The 13,725-nt window shown below is 50.7% G+C and overlaps 1 protein-coding gene across 1 annotated transcript in view; it reads right to left on the reverse strand.

The window, feature by feature from the left end:
- The window catches only part of ACSF3 (acyl-CoA synthetase family member 3), a gene marked incomplete at its 5' end in the record, with an annotated part of 57,779 nt that overhangs the window by 38,137 nt on the left and 5,917 nt on the right, over nucleotides 1-13,725 (reverse strand). The window contains 3 exons of the mRNA XM_009082854.1: nucleotides 279-391; nucleotides 6,713-6,858; nucleotides 7,318-7,472. Coding sequence (XP_009081102.1) covers nucleotides 279-391; nucleotides 6,713-6,858; nucleotides 7,318-7,472 — 414 coding nt within the window. The remainder of the gene's footprint in view (nucleotides 1-278; nucleotides 392-6,712; nucleotides 6,859-7,317; nucleotides 7,473-13,725) is intronic.

A 13,725-nucleotide genomic window follows, 5' to 3' on the forward strand; every position in this document is an offset into this window, starting at 1 on the left:
CCAGCCCATGGCAGGGGGGGGAACGAGATAATCTCTTCCAACCCAAACCATTCCATGATTCTATGATTCTATGATTCAACAGACAACACTTGTGCAGTCCATCAAGTACCATGACTATAGCAACCCATGAAAGAACAGAAAAACATCTCAATAGCCTAACTGGCTTCCTGGGAATTACAGCAGTACAGTCCTCAGACCTCAGGGTTTTTGAGTGAGCGGAGAGAACTTTCCATGAGAGAAGAACTTTACAGAATGAAGCAAACATGGCTGAGCACTACCTGTGTGCTGTGTTCATCCCCCTGAGCATGGATGGTGTAGGAACGACCTCCACTCTTAAAGGTCTCACTGGCAATGCGTACCTCCACCCCTGGAAGCGGAGTGCCCACGGAACCTGCGGGGGGGAAACAAGATGGGAACAGTGGGCAGCCTCTGGGAAATCACAAAATCAAGGATGCAAAAGAGCAGCTGCTCGTCTATCAATGGCATCTGCAGCCTGTGCTGGCACTAAAGAACTTCCTAGCAGGGGGTTACCCTTCAGGAAGGTTTCGATCACGTCGTGTGTCTGCATGCAAATGTCACGACGCTGCAATATGCTGTTGTTGGCTGAGCACAGGCAGTGCTGGAAATGCCTTGGAAAACAAATGTCTCTCCAGCCCTCAACAGTCTCTCTTGGCCAGTCTTTGAAGACATCAGCACAACTTCAGAGCTCAGTAATGAAGCTGTTTCTTTTCTTTTTGACAAAAAAAAAAGAAAAAAAAGCACCATGAAACCCACAGAAAGCTGTGAAAGGAAAGAGCATAGTGATTGCTGCGGTGGCTCCTCTGAGCCTGCACCTGAGAGGGCAGGCAAAGGCTTAACAGGGGGAGAATAGAAGGGATTATCTCAGTTTTAGGAGACATCAATACACTGCGTATAAAACATCACAGGAAAAAAGCAAGGATCAAACCCACACTGTTGTTCCACAGCTTTCAGCTTCAAAGAGCTGACGCAGTGTCATAAACAACTCCTATAGAGCTACAAGATGGTTCTGTGACCCAGAGCTCCACAACCTGCAGCATTCCCATCCCCTGATTTAGTGTTCACTGGTCCTGGGGAGCACCTGAAAGCTCAGCAGAAAGGGCAACTTTATTCCTGTGACCTGTCTGATGGGCTCAGCAGCAGTCAGGACCCGTGGGCATCTGCTGGCTCAGCAGGTCTCGCTCGGCAACTCAATGGCATGAGACGGCTCTCAAGGCAAGATGAGGCCCATGACCTTCATCCCCTGTGAGCAGGGAGAGGGACATCAGCTCAGAGAAACCTGTGGCTCAGGAGGATTCGACAGGTCTGAGCTTCAGCTGGAGAAGGACTTTTCACAAGGGCATGGAGTGATAGGACAAGGAGGAATGGCCTTAAACAGAGGGATGGCAGGATTAGGTTGGATATTGGGAAGAAATTCCAGATGAGGCCCATGACCTTCATCCCCTGTGAGCAGGGAGAGGGACATCAGCTCAGAGAAACCTGTGGCTCAGGAGGATTCGACAGGTCTGAGCTTCAGCTGGAGAAGGACTTTTCACAAGGGCATGGAGTGATAGGACAAGGAGGAATGGCCTTAAACAGAGGGATGGCAGGATTAGGTTGGATATTGGGAAGAAATTCCTCCCTGTGCTGTGAGTTACTTTAAGAGACGTTCAATTTTCCCTCTGAAGAGCCTCCAGTTGATGCTTTCCAGATCTGCCAGGATCAGCTTGACACTGGTAATTCCCTAGAGCTAAACATGCAGGACCGGGAGCTCAGCATTGCCTTCCTCTTGTTTTCAGGTACTTGGGTTCAAGTGGCATTTTCCCTACTCTATTGTCATTCTCCTCCTCAAGCCCTGGAGATGTGCTATCCGTGACATCATGATCGTGTCTGCTACATTGGTCAGTTGCCATGGAAATAGATATGTCGTCGTAGCCTAGATTTATGGCATCCCTGTAGGATCAGCCAAGAGCAGATGGGCTAGGAGGGAGTGAGATTTTATTGCAGCGAAACTACCCGAACAATTAGCAAATCTGGCAGGAACTAAGCAGCAAGCGACGTGGCAGCTCTGTGCCGCGTGGCCACACCACTCCCAACTGCCTCCACACACAGCCAGGGCCTTCCTCCTCTCACCACCAGCACCAGGGGCTGCTCCCACCAGGACAGGCAGCTTCAGAGGACTCAACCCTTCCCCAGCCACACCAAAAGGGTAGAAGTGAGCATGGGAAGTCCCAGAATCTCTCCTCAGAGGCTCCACGAATCATAGAATCATGGAATGGTTTGGGTTGGAAGGACCTCAAAGCTCATCTCTTTCTGCCCCCTGCCATGGGCAGGGACACCTTCCACCAGCCCAAGTTGTTCCAAACCCTAATCCAACCTGGCCTGGAACACTCCCAAGGATGGGGCAGCCACAGCTTCTCCGGGCAACCTCTGCCAGAGCCTCACCACCCTCACAGGGAGGAATTCCTTCCCACTACCCCATCTAACCTTACTCTCTGTCAGTGTGAAGCCCGGTCACACACTGCCAGGAACCAGAGACACAGGACTGCAGCAGGGTGAGGAGGGAGCCATGAGCCAGAAGTGCCTGGAAGTGCCATGTCAAGGTATTTATGGAATCATAGAATATCCTGAGTTATATCCACAAGGATCTTTGAGTCAAACACTTGGCTCTGCAACCCTAAAAGTCACACCATGCATATTTTAAATGGTCTTGTACCTGCCATGGGAGACTCCAAGAGGCCTCAAAGCAGGTAACAAGGCATGGAAAACACCCTCAATGTTGCATGGAAGATTGCTGAAGCACCTTCTAGACTTCTATGGGAACAGTTTCTCCAGGATGAAAAACACCTTGTGTGAACAGTCTCCAACCAGACTGTGAGACATGACAGGGGATGGTGGACAGACACTGCAAAGTCAGTCCTGGACTGACTTTGGGAGCAGAAACCAGTGCAAGGAACTGCCATGGGCTCTCACAGACCTGGAAGCATTCAAATCAAGATCAGCAGGATGCCTTCCCAGAAGATGCTTCTTCCCTGAATGCAAACTACTGACCTTAACAGGGAGATGTGATGGAATGATTCATGGGCAGCAGGACTCAAGAATCAGTGTCCAGTTCTAGTCTGTCTTTGAGAATGAAACACCAAAGATCAGCTCTGGCAAATCTGAAGGCACAGAGAAGGTGACGCGTTCCCCACACAGATCACAGCTCACAGTTACTAATGCAGCTACACCAAATTCTTTCCTACGTGGCTAAAGTAAAACCAACCAGTAAAACAAGACACTAGTGGAGAGCTGTTTCTTTATAGTCTGTCTGGAAAAGGTTTTCTGGTATTCAGGGAAAATGGCAAACCTGGAAATCAACACCTATAAAGGCTGAAAATGCTCACACCATTGATTAGAGCTATAAGGATCATAGAATCAAGGTTGGAAGAGACCTTTAAGATCATCATGTCCAACCCTTAACCTGTCACTGCTGTGACCCCTAAACCCCAAACCACATCTTCCAGCCCCAGATCCAGACTCCTCCTAAACACCTCCAGGGATGGCGACTCCACCATCAACCTAGACAACCCATGCCTTAGCCCCCCATCACCTTTATGACCCCAACTTGTTGCTCCTCTTACTGACAGTAAGAACCTGACAGTATTAACAAAATTGGTGCAAAAACCACACCTAGAGCTTCCCAGGCCCTTCCACAACGTCAAAACACACACTATGCCAACTCCAACAGGTCAGCAGAGGCTTGAGCCCATTCCCAAAGGAACAGCCCCACAGTCTGTGGCTTCACCAAGACCAGAATCAGGGCTCAACACTCAGCCCTGGTTTCCTTCTGTCCCCAGTCATCATCCTGCAGAAAAACTGGGGAGAAACCCCTGCTGTTTGCCCTCTGTCTCTCTCCCATCTCTCTACAATCTGCAGGCTCCTGGATATTGGGAAGTGCTGGCATGGTGCCGGGGGTGCCAGCTCAGCCTGGCTGCAGGCAGCAGGGACTGACACGATTATTTTTCCACCGGTTCTTCTCTGTTTAAAAAAGTTGTCAGCTCTTCCCTGATAAATTTAATTGGCCCTGCGGTCGGTGTCCTTCGGTATCTGGGCACCTCGGTGCTGTTATGTGCCGCGGTGTCCCGGGAGGATTGAAACAGGCCAACGATAAGGCACTCAACGATCTCACTGTCAACAATACACGGAGTCCCCGCTGTAGCAGCTATTAGTCGCCTCTGATCTAAACCTCCAATTAAAGCGGTGATTAGGCCCAGTGAGGCATTCTCCGGCCATGAATTATTCATCTCCCTTCACAGTAACAGCACCAGGGGGGATTAGAATGAGAGCTGGTGAAAACAGAGGCATTTTAAGCAGGGTTTTAACCATATACAAGCAAACATTTATCTTTCAAATCTTTCATCTTGGCTTCTTCTGGAAATTAAAGCTCTCACATCCCCATCCCAGCCACTTCAGACCTGTGCTGAGGGTGGAGAGTGGGGGCACACAGCTGGTGACACCAGTGGGGATATGGGCAGGATGGGCAGGCTCTGAGGACTCGACCCTTCTCAGCCACACCAGGCACTTGGAAGTGGGCAAGGAAAGCCCCAGAACCTCTCCTCAGAGGCTCATGAACAACAGAATCCCAGAACAGTTTGTGTTGAAGGACCTTAAAGCTCCTTTCATCCCACCCTCTGCCATGGGCAGGGACACCTTCCACTAGCCGAGGTTGCTCCAAGCCCCATCCAACCTGGCCCGGGACACTCCCAGGGATGAGGCAGCCAGAGCTTCTCTGGGCAACCTGTGCCAGTGCCTCAGCACCCTCACAGGGAAGAACTCCTTCCTAATATCCAATCTAAACCTACTCTCTGTCAGTGGGAAGCCATTCCCCCTTGTCCTGTCATTCCAGACTCTTGTAAATAGTCTCCAACTTTCCTGTTGGCTCCCTTTAGGCACTGAAAGGCCACAATCAGGTCACCCCAAAGCTTCTTTTCTCCAGGCTGAACAATCCCAATTCTCTCAGCCTTTCCCCATAGGAGAAATGCTCCATACCCCTCTAATCAACTTGGTGGGCTCCTCTGGACTCCAACAGGTCAAAACAGTAGAGAAGGACATGTGCTGGAGATTTCTCCAGGAGAAATCCCCTGGCAAGAGTCCCCTGTTCCCAGCCCATCATCATGTTTGACTCTGTGCTCTGTGGTACCTGGTGACCTCTCAGCCCAACCTCTAACAGGGGCACTAGATCAAAAGCTTTCTCACAGCTCCAGTAAATTATGCCTCAGCTTCACCCATCTGCTTCCCAGCTGACACTTCCTGAAATAAATTAATCAAGCCTATTCAATTACAGCCTCCTCTCTGCACGGTCTCTCGCTGAGCCACACCTTTGTGAGATGCTTCTCTCCCCTCTCAGGAGCCCCTGGATGGGGCTGTGGTGACAGTCCCCACCCCTCTGCTTATGGCTGCATGAGAGGATTTTCCCCCAGGTCCCCTGCAGACCCTCAGGGAGGATGGCTCAGGAGCACAGCCACTCAGCTCTGGGGCAGGAGCTCTCCTTCTAGGTGCCAATATCTGCCTTGCCCATGTTACTTTCAGTCTCCTGGGAAATTTCTAGAGCTTTCACTCATTTGCCCTCCTGAAGATCAATAAAAAGCAAATATAATCAGGCCACAGGGACACTGATATGATCTCTGCAGTGTCACCCTGCAGCGTGGGGCTCACAGCTCAAGCTCATGCAGGTGGGAATCCTGTTTCCCTGTCTGCTTCTCTCTCCTGCCTGCAGGGATGAGGCTTCTGGAGGAAGGGAAAACTGGCTGAGGTGGGGTGAGGGAATGACAGTTACTCTGCAAAAGTAAACCTGAGTTTGTATTTTGAGCTGTTCTCAGGCTGAAGAACAAGCGAGGGGGAGTTGTGACCTCTCCTCTCCCTGTGTGATCCCTGCAGGGCCCACCTTCTGCATCCCAAGGGATTGAGGTGCTGTGGGAAGCAGTGACACCCAGGACACCCGCCTGGGGTAACACCAGTCCCTCAAGAGGCTGCATATGGTGCCATGCCTGCAGAGACAGCGCGTGGGGAGGCAGGTGGCACAGGGGTGGGCTGGGAGCTCACAGACAGATGGTCACACTGGAACCAGAGGGAGGGTTGGGGCATTTTATATTTGTAATGTTGCAGATCGATTTATTTCTAGGTTACAGAAAGTACAGACATTGAGAGGAGTCACCAAGTGTAGCAAGGAGAAGGGAGGGAAGACAAGGAGAGAACAGGACCAGAGTGTACACCGAGGTGTGACAATTTCTAATTCCTGAAGAGGCAGAAACAGGCACTAAAATAAGAGTGAACAGACATCCTATTTTGGGTGTTCAGCACTGATGGGTTGGACAGGCACTGCTGTGGGGAGAATCCTGTGTGACAACGCACAGAAATACAACTCCAGGGAGCAGGAGCTGCAGAAGCAGTCCCAGAGCTTGGATTCACTACAATTTTGGAAGCAATAAGGCATCAACATGGAGTCTGCCTCCTGGAGAACCAGCCTGGCTGGTCAGGTCAGCTCTGCACACACAGCTCCGAGCCCAGGGAAACCCACCACCCACTTCCCACTCGTGTCCTGGCTTCCACATGCCAATTCCCCCTACCAGCATCCCTGTTCCTACCATTGCTGCTCCTCACTCTGTGTAGAGAAACCCAAGACCACTTCCCAGCAAACACCTCCAAACCCTGGGCACCCTCTGGAGGCTCCTACCTGGGACACGGACTCCATGCAAAGGGTTAGAAAGCGCCATCCCAATCTCAGTCATCCCATACCTCTCCAGCAAGGTGTGCCCAGTGATGCTCTTCCACTTCTCCAGGACAGGCACAGGCAGGGCTGCTGAGCCTGACACCATTAACCTACACAGAGAAAGCTCAGCTAAGAGAGTATCCAAGATTACCTCGCTCCAGGGATTTTGCAGCCTAACACAGGGTCACATAAAGCTGCTCCTAAGTAGAACCTTATGATAGAAGACCCAAAAGCCTTTCAACCAGTCCCAAAGATGTTCCTCACATTCTCTGATATTTGAGTTAAGATAGCACAGTCTCCTAAAAGAGATGCTGGAGTACAAGGTTGGGCTGCAGGAGAGTCCTTAGCCATGTGTTACACAGGGTGACACACATAACGAGCCCCTTCTGGCTTCACCATGCAAGAGTGGCTCATAATTAAATAATGTCACCCTTGTTCCTGTCAAAGAGACACCAAAGCACAACAACCAGCACTGCAAAGAGGTGATGCTGAAAGGAAAATGTGAAGGACACACCGTGGAGACAGCCAGGCAGCAGTAGGCCCTGCCCACAGGGACACTGCTCACCCACCTAATGTTCTCCTGGCAAAAGGCACGGATGAAATCCTGGACTTGTGGCTGGGAGAAATGCTCATCATAATACTCCATCAGCTTGGCATAGATAGTGGGCACTGCCATGAAGACACTGATACGTGGAGCTTCAGGGCTGAGGAGCTTCTTCCAAACCTAGAAAAGAAGGGAAACATACATGGATAAAAATAAACCTCAGCTATCCAAGACTTCTAGAAGCTGAAGCCTGTTGTGTGCACTTCATTCATGTCCAGACCAAGTTCCCAACCTTCATCATGTCCTTACTGCCCAGAGCACAATGTTCATCTCTTGCCCCACCAGTGGATCACTCATTGTCATGTTCAACGAGCATGAGGTGATGGAAGTGGCATTTTTAGTGCCATCATGTTACAGCCAGGAATTTGCTCAGGAAGATGGAAGCTTGTGGCAGAAGTAGTTAATTCCCTTGTCATGTATAGCTCTTCAGAGGCTACACAAAGCCACCAGCTTTGCAAAGCATCCTCTTCCTAGGAAAGACACTAAGCCACACCTGAAGAACACCTTAAATTCTACCAGGAGAGGTTAAGGGTGGACATTAGGAGGAATTTCTTCACAGAAAGGGTGATCAGACATTGAAAGGAGCTACCCAGGGAAGTGGTGGAGTTACCATCCCTGGAGGTCTTTAAGGAGAGACTGGACATGACATTTAGTGCCATGGCCTAGCTGACATGTCGGTGTTAGGTCATAGGTTTACTTTCTGATCTCAGAGGTCTTTTCCAATCTGAATGATACTGTGACTCTGTAACACGATACATAGGTAGGGCCCCACAGACTTGAACCTCTGAGGGAGAAAAACTTTGAATACAGATGGGAGAGTTGGGAAAAGGGAGATAACACACTGGAATTGGGAGTGAGACTCCATGAAAATGGTCATCTGCTGGTGAGTGGGTGCAGAGAGACATATCCCCAGTGAGCTCAGAGCAGTCACCAGAAACCTCAGTGGCAGCAGGAGACAGCAGCTAGCCACGACGCCCACTCCACCAACCACACTCTCCCTGAGAGCAATGATGCTAGAATCATTAAGGTTGGTAAAGACCTCTTTGACTTCTGGTTGCCCAGGGAGGCTGTGGCTGCCCCAACCCTGGCAGTGTTCAAAGCCAGGTTGGATAAAGCCTTGAGCAACCTGCTCTGGTGGGAGGTGTCCCTGCCCAGGGCAGGGGGTTGGCACTGGATGATCTCTAAGGTCCATTCCAAACCCTTAACACACTATGATACTATGATCATTGAGTCCAAGCATCAACCCAGCACCATGTTCACCACTAAACCAGGTCCCTATGGGACAGATGTTCTTCAGCTGCAACTGTGGGAGCTACAAACAGAGGCAAATTCCAGCAGCCAGCTCTGCTGGGATGTGGATGAAGACTCACCTCTGGGATGAGCAGCACCTGGGAACAGTTAGCAATGGACAAGAGCCATAAACATCACAGTGGGGCCCATTCCTTCCACACCTCACCACTCTTCCCCCCAGGTAAGCTCTTCCCGAGACAGGAACAACGCAAAGCCATCAATAAATAAGTAAAAGGCCATGCTGAGGGCCTCCTCCTTCCTCTCCCTCCATCCCTGCCCGGGTGGTGACGAATGTATTCCCTAACAGCTGGTGACAGTGCCGGCTCTGCCCTCCTGCCCGCGCACGCTCGGCTGCACACGGTGGGGAGGGGAGGCAGGAATTGATTGAAGGTGAACAAGTGATTCTCCTTCATGCTGTCACTCTGCCCCTTCCCCTCCGTCCCGCTCACTCAGGCTCCATTGCATTGCTTTCCACTTGGCTGAGCTGGTGCTGCCTCCCCACACGCCTCTCCCTCCACTGCTCCACAACAATCAGCTCCTAAACAAAACTCCTCCACCACCTTGTTGTTGTTCTTAATAGAGCAGGACACAGCCACAAAGGCACTGTCCCACCCAGCAGGAGGGAGTTCACGCTGCCTGCCTGGCCAGAGGTGGTCCTCAACGGGGAGAGAGGAGTGCTTGAGGTGGAAATTCCCTGGACACCTTGGGAGGTGGGACAGGAATGCTGCAGGATTCCATGGGCATCAGGGAAAGTAGAGCTGGAATGTGACTTCCTGGACTGATAGGTGACATGCCAGGAGAGGAAATATTGTACTTCCTTGCAGAAACCAGCACAATCCCCAAACCCAAACTGGAATATGCACAGCTGCATTTAGAAAGGTCTAATCCCTACCACACTGCTCCCAGCCTTTCCCTCTAGATCTTTATCTCTTCCACCCCCCAAAATCTTTCCCATTGGAGGCAGCAGGATGGAGAAGGATCTCTCCAGTGCCAGAGGCTGAATGGACCAGCTCTCAGCCTAGTGCTCCCAAGAGCCATTGCTGTGGGCAGGGATAGACACATGATGACAGCAGAGATCAGGCTGTGCTGAAGGGATTGAAGGCAGACAGATGCTCAGGGGTTGTTCAATCCTTGCTATGGGATTTTCTTTGCTTTCCCAAGTCCTGAGCAGCTGTGGAGAGCACAGGCAGACTTCCAGTCTGGCCACACAACAGTGTTATTCTCACATGGATTTGAAAAAACCCCAAACCACCACTCTGATGCACATCAGATCTCTCCTGCACCCCAGAGTACTGAACCCACACACCTCCTCAACTCCTGCCCTGGAGAAAATCCTCCCTCTGCCACGGGAGCAGTTTTCCTGTGTCAGTCCAACTCACCCTGACAACAGCCCCTTCCTGGAGATAAGCAGCTGCCTTTGGATTTGTGCCACCAGCTGCCAGGGTGATCTGCTGACAGTCAAACCTCTCCACCTGCTCTGCTCCTCTCAGCCAAATCTGGATCCATCCCATGTGTTCGAACAGGACTAAGCCCCAAGCGTGGTACAGAGCTGGCAGGCTGAGCCCTCCCGGAGCCCAAGCTGGCTGGAGGGCTTGTCACTGCCCAGCCAGCTGGAACAGCTATTCCTGGCTTCTAGCTCCAACTTCACGCTTTGAGGGAAGGATCTGGGAAAGCCTCCTTACCTGGGACTAATCAATCAATCCCAGGGCTTGGACAGCAGCAAGAGACCAGCTTTGTCCTCCCAGCACAGGCATCCTCCGACACCTCAGCACCACCCATCTCCCCCTCTGTTATCCCACGTAGCACCATCAATTCCCTGTGGACAGGGTATTGGCAATCCATCATTCCCTGTTATTTTGCTCACCAATACTTCAGGCCTCAAATGGCTTAAAAAAAAGCCATGGATTTGGGGAGGCAAACACAGCACTGTGTGCCAGGACTGCTGTGGGCTCTGCTTTCCAGTGGAATACACTCAGGAGATGGATTGAGGGGTTTTTTTAAGATAAACAAGGGCTAGAAACCGTAAGTTTCTAAATGCAAGGGAGCAAGACTGGGCACAGCTTCCCATCAGCAATAACAGCAGCGGATGCTTACAGAACAGTGCTGCCTGTGCCAGTAAAGAACTGGGAGACCTGAAGTTCCCAAGAGCCTTCCCATCAGCATGACATTCCTGATTTTCTTCCCCTCCCACTGCTCAAAAGCATATCATGGGCTGGCCAGTGGGATTTTGTCATCATTGCACGGAAAAAAAATAAGAGAAAATGACACCAGTGGGTAGAAAACAACTGCAGTGAGACACAGCTGGAAGAGTTTTCCCACGTATTTTTCCCAGCACACAGATGGTGAGTGAGGACAGAGGAACTTGCAGGCTGCTCCAAGGGATGGTCATTCCATATAGCAACCTTTCCAATCAGCCTCCAGACCTGCTAAGATTACCTGAAGGAAGAGAGGAGAAAACAAGTATCTTTTTCCCTTTAGAGGGAGATGTGCCATGCTGTGAACTAGACAGAAACACCAAATAGATCAACATCTGGGCATCTCCTCATGCAATAAAAAATAAGAGAAGGTGCCAAACCCATTTGTATACTAAATCATGTGAGATTTTGCCTGGTGCAGGATTCCCCGAACCAGCCAGGAGAATTGGAAGCTGAAAAGGAAGCAAATAGCAGCATGGATTTTTCTATCAGCCCACAAAGGGCTGACAGCCAGCCCATGCTGCTGCCTCTGCTGACAGACACAACAGCTCCTCTCTGCTACGAAATTATTGCATCATTTTTGGGTGTTATTGAATTTTTAAAATCTTTTAAAAAATAACAATCCCCCTAGTGCAAGGTTAACTCATCCCTTTACCTCCCTTTTGCTCAGGAGAAGGGGCTGTGCTTTGCTGTTGGGTGGGAAGCACCGTCAAGGTAATTTTCGTAGTGTCTGTCAGAGCAACAGGCAGCAACACAGCTGTAGCCAAACCAGCTGCTTGTTTGGTGTGACCTGTGCCAAACACCAAGGGTGGGAAGCTCCTGTAAGTCAATAGCAGCAGCGAAGGGATGGCAGGACCACGCACACACATCCGACACCAATTCATCCCCAAGAAGCAGACAGGCATGACACGAGGTGGGAGAGCACCAAGGGGAGCTCTGCTCTCTTCCAAGGACTGAGCAGCCAACACTTCATGAGCAATGTGCAGAGAGAGAGAAACATTCTTCTCTTCAAAGGGAAACCAGGCCCTTGGTGGCTTCATCTCATGCTTGTTCTAACCCCGAACCGTTTGTGCTCTGCATGACTCTGGTTTTAATCATTTATTCATCAGCACAGTTTGATGGCCCCTCTGCATTCCAGGCTGAAGCTTTTAAACCCTTCCTGTGCTGGAGGCATACTGAAAGGAGCAAGTGCTTTCCCTGGGACCTGGAAATCTAAGTAAATATGACAGGCTCTGGTTCCATTTGTTATATTTCCCCCCACACATCAAAAGCCATTACTCGGGAGCAGATGCTGAGGACAGACGGCAGAGCTGGGGAGACTGGGAAAGAAACCCTCTAACTTTTTTAACCAGGTCTGTGAGAAGTGATCAAACATAATCCACTCACTAGTGACCTGCTCCTCCCTCCACCGACTCCTCTTTGAATCTGAAATAAAATTACTCCTCTGAAGCCTCCCATTAACGGATGAAAAGACTTCCAGCCTTGCTCTAGCTGAAGCTGGATGGGAGCCACGAGCCCCAGTGCACTCCCAGCACTGCCTGGTTACTGGAGGTCAGACTCCTCTGCTTGGATTTGCCTTTCTTTTAAAAATAAACTAAAAGAGCTGCCCAGAGTGATGTTTGCAGAAGTGACAGATCCAGGGGAGAGGCTCACTGCAGTGCACACTTCTCCTTCCCAGAGGCAACTTCCCTGCACAGCCCAGCGAAGGTATAAAGCATCAGTGCCCAGCCCCTGCCCAGCCTGGCTCACACAGACCACAGCAGTGGCAAGGACACTTTGCTCCCAGATGTAGGACAGGCTTTGTTGGCCTTCAGGAGCTCAGGGCTGTCACCACATGATGCAGCAGCAACCCTGGAGCAACACCTCGCACACAACCTTGACGAGCGCCAGGTCTGTGTCTCCCTCCCACCACGGGGAGAAGGTGCCATGGGTGACAGCACACCCATAGCACATTAGGAAAGCTTGTCCCAGATCACACACTACCTTTGGGCACTCAGTATTCCTATTTCCCTAGAATGAAGGGTCCAAATAAGCTGATTTTGACGGCTTTGCACGCAGCACTATAAAGCACAGTATGTTTTTTGAGGATTCCTCCTCGGAGGCACCTTGAGTCAGACACACAGTAAGGCTGGCACCAAGTCAGCAGCTCTTTTGGAACTGTAGGGCAGTAAATCTGCATCTCAACATATTTATCATGGAAGGGGTTGCAGGGCACAGCCAGGGCTGTCACTGCACAGGCAGCACACCACAGCTCCAAACCTGCCCAGCAGAGCACACACCACAACTAGGTCATCCACAGTGGAGATTTCCATAAGCTTCTCCCATTGCTCGGCACAGCCAGTTCTTTCCTTCAGGTTTTTGAATACTTTTATTCCCTACTCTTCATATAAGACCAAAAGACCTCCCGGGATCTGATCTTGTGTTTATCAATGCAGAGAGCTGACAGGGAGCCTTTTGCTATTAGAACATCTTTCCCTTAAGGCAAGATCAGGGGTGGTCCAAGGCAAAGACAAGCTGCTTCCATTGTTCACACTCGGAATGGATCCACTTTGGACAAAAAGCTCAGCAGAGGAACCTGCAAAGCGACACTGACCTCATGGCTCACTTCAAAAGGCTCCTGTCCACAGGGCACCTGGCACAGCTGGGTCCCAGTCTGGAATGGGAACATCAACATGTGACCATCACAGCAGCACAGAGCACTTCTGGTTTCCCCTGGCTCTGTCTCTCCAGACTCACTGACATTTCCATCAAGCAACAGTCACACCACAGGGTGTGCTCAGACTTAGCAGCTTGAACTGATGCAGGAAGGGAGATGAAGAGAGGGAGTCACTGGGGAATGGATGCTCAGAGGCCTTCCAAAAGCCGTTGATCATGGGCTTTCTCTGCTG

Source organism: Acanthisitta chloris, unplaced genomic scaffold, assembly GCF_000695815.1.
Source record: "Acanthisitta chloris isolate BGI_N310 unplaced genomic scaffold, ASM69581v1 scaffold2919, whole genome shotgun sequence".
Taxonomy (NCBI): Eukaryota; Metazoa; Chordata; class Aves; order Passeriformes; family Acanthisittidae; genus Acanthisitta; species Acanthisitta chloris.